The sequence below is a fragment of the Pempheris klunzingeri genome, chromosome 14 (genome assembly GCF_042242105.1).
Source record: "Pempheris klunzingeri isolate RE-2024b chromosome 14, fPemKlu1.hap1, whole genome shotgun sequence".
Classification (NCBI taxonomy): domain Eukaryota; kingdom Metazoa; phylum Chordata; class Actinopteri; order Acropomatiformes; family Pempheridae; genus Pempheris; species Pempheris klunzingeri.
Genome location: NC_092025.1, coordinates 23,685,761 through 23,710,018, shown reverse-complemented (window position 1 = coordinate 23,710,018; position 24,258 = coordinate 23,685,761). Strand labels below are relative to the sequence as shown.

Sequence of the window (24,258 nt, the reverse complement as noted above, 5' to 3'; positions counted from 1 at the left end):
GGTTCAGGCGTTCATGTCCCCCTGAGGATGAACTGTAATAACTTTGGTGATCCCTTATTTTTCCATTCTGCGCCAATGTTTGGTAAAATGCTTGTTCAATACCAATAATAACCTGGAGCCTGGAGCTAATGTTTACATGCTAGCATGCTTAACGTTATACAAGATAGAAGAGACAAAAGTTTTCTTCTAATAGACCAGAAAATAACATCAACATCCTGTATGTTTGATTTTGAGTCATGATCTCTTGCTTTTTATCGAGTGATGTCCTCACACTAACCAACACTCCCCCACCTACACGTACTGGATGCAACATGTCCTCAAGCATTTTGTGGGGATTTTCCACAGACATTGTGGGAAATTTAGGAAATCAGTAACTGTGATAAAGTAAAATGAGGCAATCTGAGGGAAAATGAAAAAACCAAATTGCAGCACTTCATCAGCAAATACTCGCTGGAATACATCATAAACATCACAAATTGATAACAGTTGGGGAGAAAATCTTCCTCCTGGGTTTTCATTTTTATTGTGACAAAAGCTTGTTTGAGGTCTAATTCTCCTCTGCGAGCATCAGCAGTGCTCCCTCCAAGTATTATTTAAAAATGATAATAAAAGAGAAGGCGATATTAATGCAAATAGGATTAGGGATAAACTGTGACCATTACTTTTGTCATTTTTTCACATTTGACTTTCTGGATAATTCTTCTCACTCACAGCACTTATAATACAGATAGACCCTCTTTGTGCTCTTCTTAATAGCTTTAAAGATGTCACTTTCAACTAACTTGAGTACAAAATAAGTATTTATTTCAGTACCGTCAGTCGTATCTTGCAATTGAACTATTTCCAGATTCTCAGATCACGTTGGTTAAACTCCCCCCTCAACAAAAAGTCATCGTATTTGCACACGAGAAAGAAATGAAGAGCAGAACAGAACTCTACATGTCGCAGCGTCCTGGAAAGTGACGACGACTGAACCTGGCACTCAAATAGGCGAACACGTTACTTATTGATAAAGACAAGAGTCCAGACTAGCTGCTCCTAACAGAAAACAAATGTTCATGTGCAGCATCGTTGTGAAAAAATAACCATCAGCTCAAGCAACGAGACAAACATTTAGCCAAAAATCATTGCATTATAACATGAATACGAATTTTTGCCTGGTGCACTTCCAGCAGTTGAGTGTGAAGGAAGTCATAAGGAGATGTGCACCCTTCAGACTTAAACATTTTATGAACAAATGAACCGTGAATCATTCTGTGGAGCTCTAATATTTGCTCTTAAAGTGCTTTTCCTCCACATTCAGGCCTCTTTCTGTATTTTGGCAACTGTGGATGGGGACTGAGCCATTACATCTATAAATATCACAGGATGAAAGGTTGAGAAGGTTGTGTTCAGGTAGATTTGGTGTGCAGAGAATCTATAGACAACTATAACGTGCGTGAAACAGGTTTATGTGATTTCTGAGGGTCTGTGTGGGCCAATTCAAGCAACAAAGGCAGCAGAGACTGAGGGAGGCTCAAGCATTGACACCGTACTCGCACTGCAGCACCACATGTGTCGTGACAAAGTTTTTGTTTTTAAATATCCTTGAAATTTCCTGAAAGAAATGCCTAAACAATATGATGTGTTTCAAGCATAGCGATCATAACTCTGGACAAGATTCTTACATTTTTTTAGTTTAGACAATCAATGCACAACGGGGTGTATCTTTGAATTGTGTTTTGACATTTGTACAAAGTCGTACATATTGATTTTAATAGTATGAGCATTTCTTTTTAGTCATTTTAATTGGTCTGCAGAAATATCAGCCACAGGGGAATTGGTCATGAAATAGCAGAAAATCAATTGTGAGCAAACAGCTTTCAAACCGAGTCGTATGCGGTTTGACCCCAATAGGTCGTTCATCATTTCACCTCTCTATCACTGTTCATGAAAGGACTTAGGGCCATTATCTCTATTAGCTCCCCTCTTGAACAGAATCCATCCCTAGAAATAAAAAGTTCTGCTATCAAGATTTCCTTTAGTATTAAAAGTGATCCATCATGCAGCTGAGTTGTCCTCATGAAAACTTTAAGTTTATGTATCCATTTACTATCATGCCTTAGGGTTTTGCTTAGGTGGTTGTGTGTGTGTGTGTTAGTGTGTATGAGTGTGTGCCTGCGTGTGCACGTGTTTGTGTGGTGCCCAGTGGACCATAACTCTCTTTTCTGGCACGTTAATCTATCACACCCAAACAATATGCATATGGAAGTGGGACCTGACTGCAGAATTTTGTAGCTGCATTTTTATTTTCTCCTATTTTTAGCACTAGCGCATGAAACAGTATGGAGAATTACTCTTTTATTCCCTTCGAACAATTTCAACGATACTTTTTTACCGCTGTAACAATTCACTCTAATAATAAGGCGGCACATAGACGTACAGATAGCACACGCTGTTGTGCAGAGATATATAAAGCAAAATATCAAGGGCAGGGAAATCGAGGTGCTGTAGGGGGAAACACATTATACGCAGCTACAAGAGAGGCTTTCACACAGCCGACAGCGGTACTTAATTGTTTCGTACCATTAACCTTTGTGGGCTAAGAGGACATTAGCGCAGAGCATTATACCATTCTTGTAGCTGTGCAAAGCAAAGTTTGACAACACTCATCAAGCCATCTAATTAGCGTGAGCTATCATGTTGGTACAAATGCAGTGACACTGAAAATAAAGAGGGAAGGTGTCACTGAAGGTGAGGACCTCGTTTTCAAGTGTAGAATATAGACATAAGCGCTCAGGACGAGATGTGGTCAAAAGCTACAGAAAAATCTAGTAAGTGAGCTGTGGACTCTATTTTATTTCAGCTAAACTGTGTCAAGAATTCCAGAAGCATATTTTGCAGGAGTGTCTCTCCTGCTATGGCCACACTATTGGAAGTTAATAAACTGTCGCCCTGGTAGCACCTGGTAGAGAACCTATCATGTATTAAGGCGGAGTCTTTAAATCCATCCTGTGCCCTTTGCTGCATGTCACCCACCACCAAAAAAAAAAATCTGAAATGTAATAAACTAAAAGAATTCAGTTTATTGGGCAAAATAAGAGGCGAGAGGTGCTAACAGTACTTCTGTATTCTGTGCTTTTGTGTGCAAATTACAGATCAAGGCAATGCAGAGTTTTTTTTACAGAGGTTACAAAGAGGCCAGCACACATAAAACAAGGGAAAGAAATACCTTAGTCTGGGTGTATTAGCAAAGAAGAAGAGCAGACTGAAAAAGCTCCTCACCAGTGTGACAGGGTTTCTTCCTGTTAGAGGAGAGTTTTTCCTGCCACTGTTGCCTGATGTGTGGATTCTTGAATTGTTGGCTCTTAATTAAAGAGTTTGGTCTAGACCTGCTCTTTATGGAAAGCGTCTTGAGATAACATTTGTTGAGATAAAGATGGATTGATTGAAAGATCATTCTTGACCTGTGAAATAGTATTTCAAACTCTATTATTGACTGGAAGCATTGGCTGACAGCAACTGAAGCCTTAAAACATTAGCTAGAAAAAATTCTGACGGATGATGAACTAACATCGTGCTCCTCAGAGGTGTGTTGTAGGCCAGTTGTATTTATCTTCTCCTGTTACCATAGCTACATGTAAGCTCAAAACCTCCATGCAGCACATAATGTAAAGGAATAATACAAAACAGACAGCGCAGAGCAAGAGTACAAGCCTACAGAGGCTGAAATAAAGAGACAGACCGCTGCACTCTGTGTTTTTATGAAGGGGGGGGGTTATGATTTAGATTCACAACAGAAATCATCAACTTTCAAGACCAAATTAATAAAACCAGACACCTGCAGATGCATCTGTTTCCGCTCATCATTTGGCTCAAGCCTTTACGTGACAAATCACACAACAGGTTATTGCACCAAATGATGTGGCAGAAAAAAAAACAACAACATTGTTCAGCAAATTATGCAGAAAATCAAGTTAAGAAGCAAACACAGCAACCGGGCTTCTGTCACAGGCTTCACATACAGTATCAAGAGAGACATGAAAGGCTTCAGGTAAAGAACCATGTCTTTTTTTAATTATTATTATTATTATCATTATCATGATGATCACCTCCCCTGTTATCATTACAACTTGTGTACAGACGATGTAGTCGGCTTGCTTTTTCAAGGTTTCACTTGATGATGATTGGGGAACCTTGTCAGAGCACCAAACCCTCCGCTGCTCTAGCGTTGCATTCTTTATTTGACGCCAGTCAGAGCAGCTCGAAAATACTCAAGATGAAGGTGAAAAAGATTTCCGTGTCTGGCACTGAAGACAAGGCCCAGCGCTCCACTCAATGCCTCTTTACTTCACTCAAGTCCCTCATGACCTCTGGCCGCACTTGCAAAGTAAAATGATGATCTTTTAAAAGTGTTTAAAGTAGTGGGTGCAGAGGCCTGTCAGAAACCTGGGATTACCCAAAGAGGCGAGAACGGCTTCAAATGGTTTCGGTATTTCATGTGGTGACACTTAGATGGGCACAAGTGTTTCTGCTCAACGTCACTTTGAAAGCAGCTTTGGATTGTACCTCGTTGTCTGGTCGCTGATGGATTTTGTCTTGAGTGTGTGTTTTTTTTTGTTTGTTTGTTTTTTTTCACTATGATAGACAGAGAGGCATTGACACATGGATCCAAGACAACAGCGAACAAAGCACTTTAATCCAAAATTGGCTTGTCATGGGCATTATGAGCTTCAAAAAGACAATAAAGCTGTTGTCTATTCTGAACTTAAGCAACGTCGCTCTGTCATGTGGAGAAACAATAAAAGAGGTACCTCTCTCTGCAGGTGGAGTCTCCGCTGGCAGTGGATGCAGTGCTGGGGGAGTCTGCTTTCTCTGTCACAGACGAAAAGGTTTCCATCACGGAGCTGCGCGTTCACGCCATTTCAGGCCTGACCCTATCGCTGCAGCCCAGCCCCGGCAACAGCCACACCATGGTGGCCAAGGCAACCGGCATCCAGACACTCAGTGCTCCCAAGCAGGTACATCATCATCACATATCACACAGGGCAGAAAAATTACCAATTATTCATCCAGTAAATGTTATTTTATTTATGTTCGCTCGCTACTTCATTATCAGCGGTGTGAGAAGGAACTGAAATGTATCAGAAAAGTGCTACGAATGTCAGAAATATCCTACATTTACACCCAACCAGGGGTCTGATTCTGTGGGAAATAGTTGTCCAAAACTGATCTCTCTTTCTGCTCTTGTGTCTCTGTGTGTGTGTATGTGTGGGCATGTAGTTGTTGTGGTTAAGGTCAGGGTTAAGACACCAGAGACTTCATGTAATCCAATCCAATGTCCTGTTAACTAACAAAAAAGTGTGTGTGTGTGTGTCTGCGGGTGTACTGCAGCTGTCCAGATACACTCCCCAGTCACGTACCCACTTTGAGCCAGTCTCTTCAAATTCCCACACTAAACAGAACTGTCAGAAGCTACCATGTCCGTAGCTCCGTCAAATATTTGCCGTGCATTTTATTCTGGAAAACGCACAACAGTGTCATGAAAACATGTGGCCGGCACCACGACCCCTGCATATTTATGAAGACTACTCGTGCACTGACAGCACGGTTACCAGAAGTCTACCTGAGGTAAATAACAAGCATTACTGCTATTTCCAAAAGCACAAATTTAGATGAAAGAAGCTCACTGGATCCAAGTCTTCCCCGTGTTAACGGAAACTTACCATCCTAATTAGGGACTCACTAAAACGTAACCTAGAGTGTCACTGCCTGTGTTTACTACTCACTGTCAGTCGGGCAGTAAACACAGTGTCCTGGACCTATTGTGAGTCAGGACTTGAAATAAGAGTTCTTGAAATGTTGGTGTGTTTTTTAATGTTCAATCTTCAATCAACAGATTTTTTAGGATAGTCAACGTATCAAATATCAGCTGGATCAATATGAAATTGCAGCTGAAACAATCGGCACTGAATTGCTGATCCATTGTTTTGTATGGAATCAAAGACTATATATAGGCATTCACTGAATCACTGGAGAGGACTGAATACACACCACTTCTTAAGGTCCAAACGTAATACCATTGACCTCCATATACAGTTAATTATGGCAATGAACCGTTCACCAATTACTAAATGCAGCAAGGGTGTAAATGTAGTGTTAGTGAGGCTCCTTATGCCTCACTAACACTTAGTGTGTTTCCTTATTTCAGTCTCTGAAGTAGTAAAATGAAGTTTATTTGCAAATCCCTTCAGTGGCTCAGTATCAACAAGCAGGCACTAGCTTCACTTCTGAGTAATAAAATTATTTCCCAGCTAAATCTTTTAAGCTCCAGCAAGCATTGTTAGCAAGCATTCCAGATAAAGGCAGCTGCAGTGAACTAATAAGTATCCTTGGTGCTGTTTTAACATAACCTCCATATTAGCCAAGCCTGGCAAAACACTTCTGATACGTCCAAATGCATTTTCCCAAAATGGATTTTGTTACTCAAGTGAGAAGTGAGAGGACGTCTGGGTGAAAACAGCCGACCGTGGGCTTTTTTCTTTGCCACTGTCTCTTCACACAGGGGTAAGGATCTCTGCAATTCTCTGCAAGAAATTAATTGGCAGCCATGCTTTACCTAGGGAGGAGAGTGTGTGTGTGTGTGTGTGTGTGTGTGTGTGTGTGTGTGTGTGTGTGTGTGTGTGTGTGTGTGTGTGTGTGTGTGTGTGTGTGTGTGTGTGTGTGTGTTCTTCCTGCTGAGCCCTTTCACTGGCCTGCAAGTTGCTAAAAATGCAACGACAACCCCATCAAGCATCAGTGAGAGAGAAGCGAGCATTAAATTCCAATTTTTCCTGCTTTCCGCTTCTTGGCCACCTTGAAATTTAATTATTGTAATGTATTGTCCTAAGTGCTCTCCAAGGCCGGGCCATAAAAGGCAGCCAATTCCTCTGCCGGCAAAGCTCTCAGAGGAGTACTGGAGCTATTTCAAGCCATTTGATTCTGTTTCACAGGAAAACTTTCTAAATGTCCTCTATTACTCTAGAAATGAATGAAACACATAAACTATGGATGGGGAGGACTGGACAATCAAGGTCTCTTTGTATCATTCTCTTTTCCACTTGACAAAGTTCAAGCCTTTTCGGTCTTGAAGGTTCATCATAAACCATTTCTGTTGTTGTGACATTCTCGGTGTTACTGCTTAAAAAAGGTAGTTATGAATCTGAATAGTATTATTGCATCTTAAGTTGATGCAAATGTCTCAGAATACTATTTCCAGGGGAGTGTTTTTTTTTTTTTTTCTGCATATTCAGATTTTACAATCAAAGTCGTTTATGTTCAATTTACATCCCCGTATATTCCCTGATGCAGCACAGCACAAATAAAGGAAAGTGGAAAACTCAAAGATGGGAAACTCCATGCTAATACACTTTTGCAATTGCACAGATTATATTACTTGGGTAAATTATGTGCCAATGGTTTGGTAAGATATGGACATGGCACAGAAACCGGTCTGGATCTCAGTCACCTAAAGCCCAGACTAAACAAAATCATCTCCGCTACATGCACAACTTTCCTGTACTGGAAAGCATGTGCCAATTGTTCTGCCAGTGTTGAAACATCCACCTACTGTCATTTCTTTTTTTTCCTATATCAGGCCTTTCGTAGCACAGTCGGCCCATAAAAACAGATATGCCATATTCAATGTATTATTTAAATCATCCATATCAAAGGCCGTCTTTTCTGTCACACTGGGATGACAGAGGTTTGCCTCGCGGTGGAACATCATCACATAATCAACACAGTACTCTTCTCCTAAACCGGACCAAAGGGAAATCTGTCCTGAAAAGACGTGGTGTGTATCTGCCCTTTGCAAAAAGAAAAACTTAAAGGAACCTTAAAGCGCCCGACTGTTTAAGAGACAACATTTCCCCTCTTTTCAGCTCTCCTACTGGTTGGTTGCTGATGTTTAAACAAGCTGTGAACAAAGGGGACTGTCAAACACAGCCTTGATTACACGGACACCAGTGTTGCGGTGTACCCTGTGGCAGATGAATGTTGTCCATGACCCAGCATGTAAAAATGTTCTCTATAGGGGAGTATAGACACTGAAGAATGATTGAAAATACAAAATGAAAAGATCAAACGCAACAAACAGTAGATCTCATCATTCAAAGCACACGCTGTTGTTGTATGTGCCTTATCTGCCTGTGCGGCAGAGCGGAGCTGTGTTGTAGCCTTCAGGACAACGCAGTCATTCCTGCCACCCCTTCCTCCTCCGTGCATGAAAGTGGTTTGCTGGTGTGCACATCAGAGGCAGGCCGTCTGTAAGGCTTGTACTGAGCACAGGGTACTGCACATGTTCACAAAAGGCTCTGGAGATTTAGGGATTGGAGCAAGTCCAGAACTTCAAAGGCTCAGTTGGGAACAGATTTTCAAATCACGTTCAATGCCATGAAAGAATGGGATCTGAACCATTGAAATATTCTTTGGAGAGATATAAACACAGGGCAGAGTCACTACTTTTTGACTCTTTCTGTGCTTTGATATTAATGCAGCATGCTGTTTACTTGCAGGAATTAGTAAACATGCATGTGCAAAACTCTTAAAACAACTATATAGAACTTTGTTTGTTGGAGGAGTCGTGATGTTATTGCCTTTCCTACTTTTCCCTCATACACCCAACATTTGTCTGACGTCTTGATGAGCTAGATGCTATTATAATCCATTAAAGTCTGGGGGTAAACCTATGCTGCAGTATTACTGATAGACTTGTGAAACTTGCTATTGTTTGTCATCAGAATGCATAATGTTCTCCATCAGTTTTGTCCAAACAACATTAGCACACAAATTACAATGATTTCCGATTATTTGTGAAGCGAAGGGAGCAATTTAGCCGGGGCAAAATCTCCCACCATCATCATTTCAATGATGATAATCAGTACAGCACTAATGGTCTTAAGAGAGTAAGAAAGAGGTAATAATTATTAAATCAAGTTTTCAGTCTACTTCTGATTCTGTAGGTTGATCAGAGACATTAAAAACATTCAGCTACTCTTGTTATTGGATGTTAATAACTGACCGAAGACACACAAATATTCAAGAACAGTACCTTTGCATTGTGATCAGGGAAGTGAATGCATTTGTTTCATGTTGTTGTAATCTTTTTCCTTTTGTTTCTGAAGTAAACAAAAGTTATCTTGTGGTGTAAAGAAACCATCAATTTAAAATGTACTTCTCTCTCTTTGTCTGGCAGGAGGCGAGTTTGTCTGTCTGGATGCTTTTCAGTGACAACACAGCCGCCACTCTGACTTACTTTGATCCCAAAGACTACAACCTCAATGCCTCAGCGCTGGATGACAAAGTTGTGTCGGTATCCCAGGAGCCTCAGCAACGCTGGCCTGTGGTGGTGGCAGAAGGGGAGGGATCTGGCGAGATGGTGCGTGTAGAGATGACCATCTGTGAGGCCTGCCAGAAGACCAAACGCAAAAGCGTCATCGCATCTGCTACGGTTTATGTCAAGGTCCGCTTTGGCCCAGAGGAAGACTCTGAGGAAGAGGCAACCACGGAGGGTGAGATTGAGCTGGCGCCCGTCACCAGGCGTCCAATCATTGATCCAAACATCAGTGGAAGAATTTATGAGACATCTAATGAGCAGCCTGCCAGCGTTCCCATTGATTACACCAATTTCCCCACCATTAGCAACCAGGAGCGACCAACTGAGAGTGACGAGGAGGAGGAAGACGACTTTGTGCATTCACCTCGTAACATGACTGACCTTGAGATCGGCATGTATGCTCTACTGGGAGTCTTCTGTCTGGCCATCTTGGTATTTCTCATCAACTGCATCGTCTTTGTGCTTAAATACCGCCATAAGCGGATCCCTCCCGAGGGACAGGCCAACATGGACCATTCCCACCACTGGGTGTTTCTGGGAAACGGCCAGCCACTGAGGGCCCAGTGTGATCTGTCTCCACAGCAGGTAGAAAGTCCCAGTAATCCACTGGAAGGCGTACAGACTTGCTGTCATGGGGACCATCACAGCAGTGGGAGTTCCCAGACTAGCGTTCAAAGCCAAGTGCATGGGCGGGGTGACGGAAGCTCTGGTGGCTCTACGAAGGAGAACGGTGAGGAGGCCAGTTCCCCCACCTCCAAGCGCAAGAGGGTCAAATTCACCACCTTTACCACCCTTCCCACAGAGGAGCTGCCCTACAACTCCATCCCCATTGCAGATGAAGAGGACATTCAGTGGGTTTGCCAGGATATGGGCTTTCAAGACCCAGAGGAACTGCACGATTACATGCGCAGAATAAAAGAAATAGCCTGAGATAAGAGGTGCAGTGTGAAGCACCACTCTCAGCTTTCTAAAGAAATGTTCCTTTCTATTTTTCTCTTTTTCACCTAAGTGAAAGATAATTTTTCACAGACTAAAAGGCCAATTGTTGTTTTGGTTAGGGTGTGTTCCATTTAGTTTGCACAGTGCTGTAATCTCATACACGCTCACACAGGAGAGAACGCAAGGAAGCCAAAGACTTGACCAGAGGATCGCAATCACTGGAGAAGTCTGTAAATCTTGGCTATAGGAAACACGTTTCACTGGGAAGCTGAGCCATGGCCAGATGTGGGAGCTAATCCAGCTCTGTTATTTTTGGATCTGATTCTAGAGAGAGCCTGATATGGACAGGAATATAGATGGATGATATTAGCTGTATTTTTTTGCTGGTTCTGTGGGACTCTGCAGTACTGTACCTACTCCAAACAAAGAGGCCTTTGATGAACAAACAAACTGTCAAAGACTCTCATGAAAGCTACGTTAAAAAAAAAAAATCATTTTGTTTTTTGCCAAAGTAGGAAAAGTGTTTTAATGGCGAAATTTTCTTCATTGTTGTTCTTGGTGCAGCACTCTCATGATTTGTACTCATGTTCATTCCTTACATTTTTCTACATTTCATAGGTAATCAGAATCAGTGCCCTACTACCAGTCCTCCTCGTCCTGAACAAACAAATCTAATGCCTTATGAAAATGGTCACAGTTCACTTCTTGTATCAGCGCGGACACCCTGTTTTCTCACTATGGCTAGAGGCAGTGTAGTAAGATGTTAAGTTCTACAGCTGATCTCGAGCATGAGGTATAAATAGAAATGAGCTTGTGTATTGTGAGGATCTCTAACATTCTTTGCATGGAAGGGGATCGTTAGGCACAATCAGCAACTTTTTCCAAATTTGTAAATGTTTGTATTGTAATTATATAATCATTCATACACATTACTAAAGTAATGTTATCATGCATTACACGCATGCCATGTCAGGCCTACATACACACAGACATTCCTCTCTACTATATGTATATAGCCTACGGTATCAAGCCAGAGTCGCCTCACACGAGCATTCAACAGGTTGCTTACTCCAAGCTAGAAGAGTGGGAAGCCGGCTGAAGTCTTGACATTTTTTTTTATAGTCCTGTGGTGAATAGAAGGTTTCCCCTCGCTAATGACATTACAGAAATGTAGCTTTTTAACTAAGTGGTCTCACATTTGACTGTTTGATCATGGAGGGATTAGCTATGCATCAGAATTGTAACAGATCAAATCCTTTCATGCTTTTATTTTTTATTTTTTTCCCTTCCTCAAGTTCAACTGGCCTCCGGCAGTTGGGGAGAAGAAAAAAAAGCGTATAACGTATAACGCACTAGTCGGAAACACTGAAACACTCTCACTGAACACAAGATCCTCTAAATCCTCTGAACTCTGCAGGAAGTGTCATCCACCTGAGAAAAGATTACTGAATAATTTATTGATTTTGCTCCATCATTTAGATTATGGACATCCCATGTAGTCATGCTGGTTTTTTAAAAACACACACTGCTATGTCTTTTTTTTGCTTCATCTATTCTAGTGAATTCACTCCTTGGAGTCGCTGACGTGCTCCGTCTGACCCAAACGGACAGTGTGACCAGCAGCTCTTGCTGGTTACAGCCGGGCTGCTGCTGACAGATGAGCTTTGCGACAACATGTAAAAGCATCTCAGGATGCCGATTAGCTTCGTTGACAAATCAAAGTAGCTGGAAAGAGCACAGCCAGTGGGTTTAATGTGCAGGTTTTGTTGTGAAGCACAGGAGTGTTAAGTGTTAATTGCTGTGTTGAGCTTTTAACAGTTTTGCTGCCATGGGTTGTAAACTACATTAAAGCAGGAAAAGGAAAAAGATCTTGTGGGTTTAGAAAGAGCATAGAATATCTCAAGTGAGATTTCATCCAAAACATTGCGAGGCAGCCAGACGCGTAGTAACTGAGAGCATGATGAGCACTAGATTTAGTACTAGAGTGGATGATTGGAGATGACTTTTGAAGGTTGGTGTTATTCCAGCTCTGATCTCACATAAAACAAGTTCTTTTCAAGACTAATGAAGCAACCATGAGATAAAAACTAGCTTCCGTGTCACTTTCCTTTAATTCTGTACTGCATCTAAGGGCTTGGATTTTTTCTTTTATGTTAAATGACTGACTGATTTTAGTGATCCTGTGAGAAATGTTACTTGCTCCCTCTGTAGTGGTAATGAGTGTAAGCTCTATTTGTCACTCAAGCTTGTCACTCAAAATATACAACATTTTGCTACCATCCTTTCTGCTTGTCAGCCCCTACAGCCTTATTAAAGACCCAATCCAGAATTGTTCTCCTTGAGGCAGTGCTGTTCTACACAAACAGCAATATATAGGACAAAAACATTGAATTAAAGTTTGTATTTGCTTTCCTGAGCTCCTCATTCACACGTGACAGCTAAACACAAGCGATCTGAAGATAGAGACGGTTTGATTTCAGCAACATTGTAAATACTGGAGCAAAACAGACGTTAATTACCTGAAAGTTGCCATGAGGTTATTTTCCATCAGTAAACCACACCCTTCAATATTCTACATGTATATAGATCCATAAATCCTGGATTGGGACTTTAAGGATTGGGTTTACTGCATGCCCTCTCTTTGTTTCACGTGGTTGAAATGAATAATGACATGATTCTAGTGTTTAATAATATTAAATCTGTGTTAACATCTAAAGAGAAGATGAGGTGATATTTTCGACAGTCCAAGCCCGTCCTTCAGCCGCAGCATCGCCATGACTCGCCATGAAATTAAGAGAAGCAGCAGCCAGCTGGATTTGCTTCAGTTTTAACTCTAAATTGTAGTTTCTCAGGATGAATGTAGGATTCTTAACTAAACCTGGCTATTTAGTGTTTAGTGTTAATGTGATCAGCCCAATCTGGTGACACCATTATAACAGATTAAGTGTCTAATAGCAGCTTTACATCCTGTTTTCACATATAAAGGTTTTCCAGTGGATTCACACGGTATGTAAATATTGTGTCCATCACATGATGCGCATCAGAAACATTTTATTTCTCACATCATTTTTACATCCCCACTTCCCCTCTTTGCATTTTCGGACTTTATTTTTTTGTAACGCTGCTTTGGTGATGGAGCACATATTGCTGAGTTTGTATTTCCTTCAAGCTGCTAATAGAAACTTGGTCTTCGTACAACATGTAATTGAACATCTTGAATTGTACCTTTCTGCCCTCCCCTCCCCATGGAAAACTGTGCACGATGTGCACGGCTCAGCCTGCTGTGCCAAGCAACCACCACACTCACAATAATATGTTAATGTACAGAGCACTGTTAAATTTCCTGTATTCTCTTGAAAACAAACCCTTGTATTTTTCCCCGTTATATGTAAAGTACTAAAGAAAATCCAATACACAAATGACATTGTGTCATTTTTATTTCACCCACCAGTGTTGGAAACGGTGTTGAACCAACATTTTTGTGCCTCACTATGTCTGCTGTTTGTCTTCAAGGATTTGATGAGCAATTCATCCTCAGTAGTTATCAGTTATATATGAAGAAACACTCTGACCTTGAAGGAGTTTTGCTCAGTCGGCCCGTATTATCAAGACCAATATATCAATATACCAATATATAATATATGGCTTTTCTGCATATACACTACTCACTAAAAGTTAGGGATATTCGACTTTCAGGTGAAATATATGGAAAATGTAAAAAGTGAATGCTACAGTGATATTATATCATGAAAGTAGGGCATTTAAGTAGAAGCATGCACTGGTAGTTTCTTCATTTTAAACAATTTATTGAAAGAAAATCTACCAACAGTGGTAGGTAAACCACAACAAAACATTTTCAGTGTCTCAATAAATTGGGACGTGGCCAAAGGACGTCCACTCCTCTCCTTTCTGTGACTCTTCCAGTCTCTGTATCACTGTTCCAACCTCCTGATGACACTCTGTGACCCTCTAAGCTCAGTGAACACCTCCGTCTGAGGACTTCCTGTTTGAAGCCTCCAGTGTTGAGGTGCTGCTGATCAACTGTTAGGTGTCGTCTTGGTCTCATGATGTCAGAATGTGAACAGCAGGATGAGGAGGACTGTTTAAATACCAATTCTAACTGAAGCAGGAAATGTATTGGTGGATTCATGGATCAAACCTGTTGTGAATGTTGCTGTTAAGCTTCTTGTTAGAGAACAGCAGCTGGTGCAGAAAGTACTGAGACACTGAACAGTTGGACATGTGCATTCAAAGGTTTAGAGAAGGTCACATTAAGTTCACCTGGAAAGGTTAGAATGCATTTTAGGTTCATCCTGAAATTTCACCTGAAAGCTGAATATCCCTAACTTTTAGTGAGGAGTGTGTGTGTGTATATACATCTTGATTTACTCATTCCTGTATCTTTGGTCTGATTCACTGAGTGTAGGCTGTGGGTATAAGTATTCTTCTCCCCCTTCACAATAAGCACCAGAGTTTAAAGATGTTCCTAATCAACTCCCACTGACGATTGCAGTGGCAGGAAATTGATCACTGTTGGGCACCAAAGTGTTGGAGGACAAAGTCTTTGGCTTTTCTAAGGTGCGTTCACAAGTTGTTGTTGTTGTTGTCTTCACACAACCGTCTGAGACATCAGTTTAGTGACGTTCTGAAAAGCTTCATTCAGCTGTTAAATGGTCCACCGAGCTCCTCCAGAGCTAAAATACAGGCAGGCTTCACCTCCGGGGCTCCGATGATCAAGTTATATTTGTCTTTTTGTCAGTAAAAGTTGGAGCCGACGTCTTCCTCTGTTAAATCTGGCATGTTTTACATTTGTTAGTTTGTTTGTGAGCGAGCGCTCGTCTCCCCACATGAAAACAAGTCCCCCCCCAACACTGATTTGCAACAGCACCATCGCTGCGTCCTGAGCTTTGTGCTGCTCCAGACAATTCAGAGGAGTTCAAAGAAATACAAACAAGACAGAGTTTTTTCCTCTATCCCAATCAGACCTTTTATCCAGAGACAAAATTTAAACAACAAACCTTTTTTATCGTATGGATGAAGTCAAGACACCAGAGGAGGTTGCTCAGATCTTTGCCCGTGTATGTTTCTCTGCCAAGCTGATCAAATTCTGGCTTCAGTACTTCCAACATATTCACCAGCAATTCCTGCAGCAGCGTAAAGCTCCTGCAGAGAGAGATGTGTGTCAACCTACTGTACTGCATGTCTACTCATCCAGCAGCTCTCATCTACAAAATCCATACTTGGAGCCGTTTATTTGAAGTCTGGAGTGTTTACTCCTTTAGTTCACTTCATTTGGGCCACTGAGATCAAAGCCTTTTGAACCGAGGTGAGGCACACAGGTCGTTAGGAGGGAGTTAGCAGGAGACAGATGCTGACATCTGATAGCCGGAGGCGATGAAAATACTTGGAAGGAGCTTCACACTCATAGTCATGTCTGAAAAACAATTATCGTCTAATGGCAGAAATCAGGATTATTACCTAAATGTTATCAGCTGCTTCTTCCGTTGACCAGATTCCAGCCTGATGCATCAGAAACATGTAGATGTGTGGATAGAAACAGAATCAACTGTGGAGATAATTAGACACACCGTTTTAAAAATATAGAAAATAGAAGAATAAAGAGTTTATTCTGTGTGTTTTAGAGCTTATTAGCATCCAAAACAAAGAAGTTCCACACGTCAGGTTCCTAAACATTTATTGTTGTGATGTCAGTGATGTAGGAAATATGAAATGACAAGTATTAAACATTCAGGTTTATTAAAATATCGTCGTCTTTATCGATATTATAAACAATCCTGACAGGGATTTATGAGACATATTACAAAGAATAAACACATTTTCAGAAACTACAGCTCAGCCAAGTTGAAAATATAAAGAGAATAAGCCCGACTTCTCCTACCACTACACTTCAATCAGTCTGTAATTTGTAATATTAAGGTCACAATGCGACTATTTGGATTAATACATCCATTAGAGATTCTAACAAACAATAAATAGCACCAAAACCACTCTGACATTTCACAGTAACAACTAAAGCATTTTGGATTTGTTCATGTGGCAGAAAACTGGACACTGGAAGGACAAAAACATTTACAGTTTTACAATGTGAGCATAACCATATTAATGATATTTACAGCTCGGATTTCAACACCAGATGATTCCTTCTACTCGAAAAAGCTGGAAAATAATCTTAGATGCTGCGCCTCGTGATTTCAGTGACATCGCACGTCCTGTATTTACTGTTAAAACAGAGGATTGAACAGGTGAAGCTGCACCACAGGCTATAAAGCACTGTATGGAAAAATATACAGTACTGTGTCACTTTACTGGTAACCTGCTTCCACCCATCTGTTTAATTATACATTTGATGATCAGACAAACGGTATGAGTGCCCCCAGGTAACAGCACGGCTTCTCTGGTTTAACATGTCATTTTTTCTGATGCCACATGTCAGTGGTATTCAGCCACTTGAATGGATTCAGCTCAGTGGTAATTTGGTCCAATGTGGAGCGCAGGGGTGACTCCGAGTGAATCAATCTGCAGATCGTGGTGAGTGTACCAGCCATTTATGCCCTATCTAACCTGTAATAAAGGGTCACTTCTGCAGCAGGAGCCTCCAAACCACCATTCATATCAAACCACTCTGCTTAAGAAATCCTGTATGGGCATAGAAACAGATCTTCAGTGCTAAAGGCATTAAATAACCTGCAAAGTGTGCACTAAAAACACAAAAAGAGAAATTACACCAGCATTAAAACATCAAATAAGATGGTTTAGATAAGTTAAACCTGGATTTAAAGGTGGTCAAAGTAAGTTCTTTTTCTAGCTTCATGGTTCACAGTAATACACTGTGTACATTTTCCTCCATAAGATGCTGAAACCAAAAGCAGAACAAGCACACAGTGCAGCTAGTGGTGATGTGCAGCTCGCATTTCTGGTCCCATTTTTATGTTGTTGTTTTTATTTTACTCGTGTGGATAGCAGGCCAGTCATGGAGGCTGTGATCTCACGTCAAGATATTTCCAGAGCAGCTATAGTACAATGAAGCCTGACAGCAGAAATATCATTAACTATATAAAACATCAACAGTAAATGTCAAGTTTTGTTGTCAGTCCCTCCGAATCAAAGAGAGAGGCTTCTTCCTAGACTTCCCATTTTCAGGGGCGTTCAGCAGTCGTACGGGGAGAAATCCATCATCGAGGCGGAGATAACAGCCTCACACTGACAGCTGCCTCCATAGACCAGAATGCAACACTGAGACAAGACATGCTGCATTTCAGGTGAGGGCTACAACTCTTTATGTGACTGTCGCTGTGGTGTTTGCATCTCTCTCTCTCTCTCTCTCTCTCTCTCTCTCTCTGTTTTATGTAAAGGCTTAGGGTTAGCTATGAGGGTACGCTTTGCACTCGTCACTCAAAGGAAAGTAAGTTAGTGCATTTGTTGGGGACTACTTTCCACTGCGGATCAATACACATTTGTTGTCGTGCTCGTGGACGCAAACAAAAGTTGTTTCTTTCTGCACTGTCCCGATTACTCTGGGCCTCAGAGACACTTTATTCTGTCATCGAAGGAAAAACACAGGTTTTAAGATAACAAACTTGGCTGCATTTCATTTAGGTCCTGGTTTTTATTGTGGTGCAGAGTCGTTATTAGTCACATGTGGACTTTTCCTGCTAAGTTTAAATGCCTGACGTGAAAAAGGTGAAGCAGCACCTGCACTGTTTGCATAGTATGATCCCCCATTTTGTAATTCTGGCAGCGTGGGATTAATATTAAAGGATCCTTTCACTTGACCTGCGAGCTTCCATTTTTCTTTTCACAACCCGACCTGCGCTCACTGACATTTAGCTTTTTTCGTATGAGTGTGAATCATTTCTCTGCAGCAAAGGGATAATTAGCAGCACTGAGTAATTTGGGCTGTAGTTAAAGTGGAAAATAGAGCACCATTGTAAGAGAGACGTCTATATAAGTGTTGACAGACACCACAGACCATCATGCAGAGAACTCAGACTGTACACGACATGTATCATAAAATCTGTGACCTGTATCCTTTTTTTCAATTAGGATTTAGAAGGACGGCTTCAGAGCAGTCCTGATAAAGTATAATCACGTCAGCTCTTGCAGTTTTTAAACCCTCTGGATCAAATATAGATGTCGTGGAGGGAATCCTCAAAAGAATACAATTAGATCTTTTCTGCATCCTCGATACAGAGATGTTGCACTTTGAGTAGAAATCAATTTGTTTGTGGGGGAAATGCTCAAACACAGAGAGGGTTGCCAGTAAAGAGGCAGCATCTGCATTCACTGACACGTGGTGACATCTCTTAGCCAGGTCGATGTGCTGTGCCAGCGGCCTTTCTATCCAAACCAACATTATTCACTGCTTTAAATGCTGTGTAATCAGTAGCTGCTATGGAGCATTTGGCGAGCGCTCACCAAAGCAATGTGTCCTCCCACTGCTCTACTCGCATAATTCCAGCATGTATTTCCTTTTTTATCACAGGCACTGGCTGTGCAGGCTGAGTGCAGCTACCAGTGTCCTGGAGTTTTTGGAAAATAAATCTAGCTGGATGTATTTTTGTGTTTTCTCAGGCTACATGGATTTTCAACCAAGGACAACAAAATCATTATTCATCATGGTAGGAAAGACAGTAGTTTAAGGTTTTATTGAGGCTCAAGGTGTGCCTTTGTAAGCACTTGTCTTGTCTTCAACCTTGGCCAATGAAAGCCTGGGAAATTGAGGGGAAGGCAAGCTAACCTTTGGGAAGGGTTTTTTCTTGATAATTGTAGTTTCAAGGCTTTTTTTGAGTTTTGAAGCTGTTTATTAAAAAATCATAAAAGACAGACAGTAAAAGAATCATAGACGTGTTTTTCAAGCCTTTGCACAAGCAGCTTTATTGCTTTTTAACATCCCTTTGTGCTGAAACTACAATGTGGACTTGCAGACGCATCAAATCACATAGTCACGCATGTTATATGGACACAAGTGCCCAATGAAAAATGTAAATTTCCTCAACCAAACACAAAATTGTCTTCATATCTTGTCCCATAAAGCCTGAAATCCTAACTCAGATGACAAGGATCAGTTATTGTTTATTTGTGTTTACTGTATGCACCACAACAACAGTGCTGACAGCTCGTGCCGTCACGTCCTGACATCCATCCAGAGTCGCTCAGTCTGAGGGTGTTTCAGAGCGAATGATCGCGTGTGGAGAGTGTGTGGGAGTCTGTTTGGCTCCTGCCACAGTGCTCAGGAAACAAAAGTCACAGCTTAAGAACATAGCTTTTGGCCACGAAGTGACACCTGCTGTGATGAGTGTGACATTGTGTGTTTAGACCATAATAACTCACCTGCATGTTAGTTTTCTCCCTCAGAAGATGTGATCCAGCAACATCAACTCTAGTCACGTCACTGGATGATGCTGCTTGCTGGCCGCCACAGGCTTAACACGCACTGTCGGAAAATAAGAAACATATTCAGAAATGTATTGTTCGTGGTGTCTTTGTTTGCCCCTCAGCTCTCAGTGTATGACTTCCTGTGTGGATCTCGGTCTCTTAGCCTCAGTGGGAATACCGTAAAGGCAAACACTAGCAGGTGACTGCTGCTGCTGCTGCTGCTGCTGCTGGTGGCAGGCCATACTTAACTTCATGTAGGGTGCCAGGAAAAAAACATTTTTTTAAAAGTCAGTTCTGATTGGGCCACGCAGCAATCTCCGTGTAATGAAATGCAAATGTGTCTCTCAGACAGTGAAAATGTGTTCTCAGTCCATTGCCACCTTCACAGCAGGCCTGGGCAGCTCAGCCCGCTTTGATGTTGGAGCGGGGCTCATGATGCGTTCATGTCATGTTGGAAGTGTGCGTAGGCTCCAGTGTCACCCACTTAGTCTCATGAATAGTGGAAGTGTTATCACAAGCAGCAAACATGGCACGGAATCCACCCGTTTTGGCAAATATGATGCTAAAACTGATGTGTTTTGATCGTCTGAATGCTGAGATAGTGTCTTTAAGTTCATGAATAAAAACATGTGAGGTTGAAGCTTGCACTCAAATGAACTCTTTCTACGCCTTTTGTGATATAACGTCACATCTGCATCAGTCTTAGAAACCTCTGTGAAACACGGGAGCACAGAATGCTAATAAGTATGAATGCAGCCTTGGATGTTACTGATATGACTGATTTCATCTTTCATTATGGACGTCTCCCACATTTCCATGCAGTGAGATGTTCTACACAGATGGTAGAAGCACATACACACACCCACCCACAGATAGACTTAATAGGGACTGTTGGCAGCCTCCTTTAAATGGCTGAGATGGGGAGGGGAGGGGTGGGTTTACAGCCTCTGTGGGAGTCTACATCTTGTCAGGGTCCATCGGCAGCAAGCCCTCTGCAAGAGGGTGATAACCCCGAGCCTTTTTCTCTGCCAACATGTCCAAATTAATCATCACTAAGAGTCTGACCTAGAAGAGGAAATGCAAAGAAAGCAAATAAATCCTCAACCACAACAAACAAACCACATATTTATGTAATTCATGTTACAAGTCTGATGTCAATTCATGAATAGCAGAGAGCGGCTATGAAGTTAGAAATGTGTTGAATGAGAGATTCTTTCATGCCAAATGTTCTTTCTTTCCGTTGTCTTGCATTCGTCCAAGTGCACATACTGGTAATATAAAAGAAATTTGGGATTATCAGAATAGTTGGACTTCTGTTTTCTTCATTGGACGGCTTCATAGAATCTGTTGACTTATCCTTTATATCATCCTGGTCGTGGTTGTATTGGTCCAAATGACCCTTTTTTCAGCCTGAGGACGTGATGTTTTCCTCTGTTCAACTAGATGAGGCTAATGCCAGTTAGGTGCATAGATAACCATAACTAGTTAATGCATATTTAAACCTTGTAAATCTCAGCATCCTTATAGATCTTTCAGCTCTAAAAAGGGTCCTCACACATTTATATCCAGAGCGTCTCTATTAAAAGAATTCTTTTTGAAGGACAGAAGATTAGATCAGTGGGAATCTAAGATGTTTTTCTTCTTTATAGTCTGGTGACTTTGTTTTAAAAGCAACCTGTAAGCGTGCTGCAGAGTGCTGAACTGAACCACAGTGAGCAGCGGAGGGTGATGTGATTAGGGCTGTTTAAGTTCAGTCAAGGCAAGAGACTCTATATGAGGGCGGTGGGTTAAAGAAATAAAGGAAGATAGAGTTTGATCCCGCCTCGAGGTCACAGCACCCTCATGTGCTGCTGTGTATGCTGAGTGACCCCATTGTGTTACATCACTATCGAAGACGTGTTTTATATAATTTATCCTTCATGCATGATTCATCTCCAGCTATAGTAGAGCGCTCAGTATGTTCTTAGAGTCTTTAAAGCAAGGGGTTATCAACTTGCTCTGGGTTTTGCGATGCAGCTATAACTAGGTTCACATATAAATAGCCAATTCCATGCAACATGATGAGTGTATCTACTTGCTATGATTAAAACATTGATTACTCGGAGGGAAATGAGCTCGTTGCAATGGCAAGAAAGAAACAGTGATATTACGATTATGTGAGGAGCATCTGGAAGTAATATACTAATGTTGCTGCTGTCAAATGAAAACACTGTATCTCAATATATGAGCTAGCTAATAATGCATTTTTGGGATAAATCATTTATTTCTGAGAGGTTTTTTTTTCAGTATACTAGAGAATCACAGAACACACATACATACACAACCTGTAGGGAAGATATACGTTGTTCAATGTGTGCTCTAGTCTTAAAACAACAAATTAACATGAACTAACACAACGAGCAGGACATTAACATTAGAAAGTTATAATGGTTAATTTAACAGCGCTGTGGCTTTTAAAGTGCAGACATCAAAGATATAACTTTGATGGCCAAGTAGACGCTGTTTTCATTGAGTTAACACTGTGTCCTCACGCTGAGGCTGTAAAAGAGTCAGGCTCACGCTGGTTTGATGGACTACGGGTGCATTCTACTACATCAGTCTCTCTTGTGCATCCAGTGAATTATTAAGGCACTCTTAACATGCAGTAGTAAATTTAATTCATTCGTGATAACTATCATCAAACAATGCAAGCAACCTGCAGGTTAAAGAGGCCATCTTTGGTAGGCAAATGGCCTGGAAATGCTGCAAACATTCATTATATGTTAGGCTTAATAAATCAACACAGAAGGCACGCTGAGTACAGCTCATTTTGCTGTCTGTAATTTCAGTACAATCCCCCAGTACACTTCTTTTTATTACTTGTGTCATTTGTTTTGAATGAGACAGGCGATCGGGTTTGGAGATGAAACTGATGCAATAAAGTTGGTTATTTCAAAATAACCACAGGGTCCAGTGAATGCTGTGGCTTTTCACGTGGTTGGGCTAGATAGCCCAAACATAGCCTGCTGGGACTGATGTGCAGTTTAGTTACCGTGGCGATGTACCTCTCCTTAAAATGGAGGGATCCATCAATGTGAGGCCAGAAAATAAAAAAAAAAGTTTGCTCAAAACCAACAGAACTCAATTCGTGAGATGGGACCCCCAGAAAGCTGTTTAGAGCTTTGTGATGAATGGAAAGCCGTTTACGCCTTTATACTACCTTGCCGTTTCGGTTATTTAACTTTCTTTTTTCCTTCAGAAACTACTGTGGCCTATTGTAAATCTGTTATGTGACAATGATGCATCAAAATGAGGACATTCTTGCACTATTTAAAACACTGTATGTTGAGCCTTAAACATCCTTGTTTTATCTATTTCTTTCCTACTGCAGCAGCCTGTGTGAGGTCCCTACGTAAAGATAATCTGGTGTGAACAGTTAGACCGGTTTTAAAGATACTCTCCACATTCTCCCACATTGGTCTTTTTTTTTTTAAACTTTCAGCAGGTTAGATTTTACAAGGGAGAGAAATGTCATTGATAATACAAACATAAAGTGGAAATCCGACAGTACAAAGGGATACAAAGCGTAACAATCTGAAGTGTGTAGTGTGGTAAAGAGCAATAAAGATGTAAGAGTTCACTGTATCTACTTCTGATGCACCTAACCTGAACAACAGCTCTGCTGCTGTTTTCTTTCTTCTTACATTTAAAGATTCTCTCCACATTCCTTGTCACTGGTCAGAGGTCATAGTAAAACAGATGTCTCAATAAAATAGCACACTGTCTCTAAGAAGAACAAACCCTGTGGTATCATGCACTGCGCTTTCAAAAGCATCTGCATTTCAGCCTCATCAACACGCAGAGAAAACACCGCAGCACGTGAACCCACTGGTCTGCAAGAGATGAAATAATCAGTGCTTAAAGGTTCACTTACTAGCTTTTCTGAGCTTCAAGCTGTGAAGTGAAGTGAAGTGAATTTAGGCGTCATAATGCGTCCAAGTGTGGAACTTCAGCCGTGTGACAGCAGCTGGTCCAGTATTGGGAATGAGGTGGTGAGCGCTGTCTCTGCTCAACAATGGTCTTTGGCATCACATGACCCAAGACAAGAGACAGAGCGAACACTCGAAACACACAAAGTGATTAAAGAGGCCTTTCACATCTGACCAGCAGCTCCAAATTTCCACTTCTGCATCTACACGATGGAAATAACAGAATGATGCTTAAAATAAAACACACTATTGTAGATTAACACTCTGCATCCAGTGGGTGTGCTGCATCAAAGCGCTGTGCCCTTGCACCAAACTAACTTCTATTATTAATCTATGCCTGTCATCATTGTGCTATTTACCCTCCTCACTATCTGCCTGGTGATGGAGACTCGTGCTGCTGTGTGTTCGCAGCGTGTCAGTGTGTGTCACAACAACACGATTCCCTGAGGACGCTGGTTCTGAATTTGTTGAGCTGGTGTTGTCATGCGTCACTTTGACTGGCACAGCTGTTTCAGAGTGATGAGACGGATGACTTGACTGGCTGAGAGCATATTTATTAGTAATCACCACACCCTCCGATCTGTATTCATCCTCAGTCAG

General features: G+C 41.4%; 1 protein-coding gene across 1 annotated transcript in view; it reads left to right on the top strand.

The window, feature by feature from the left end:
- tmem132e (transmembrane protein 132E) overlaps positions 1-10,285 on the top strand; it is a 96,620-nt gene extending 86,335 nt beyond the window's left edge. Inside the window, exons 8-9 of the mRNA XM_070843795.1 lie at positions 4,806-5,000; positions 9,215-10,285. Of these exons, the coding sequence (XP_070699896.1) occupies positions 4,806-5,000; positions 9,215-10,285 (1,266 nt within the window). The remainder of the gene's footprint in view (positions 1-4,805; positions 5,001-9,214) is intronic.
- The last annotated feature ends 13,973 nt before the right edge of the window (positions 10,286-24,258 follow it).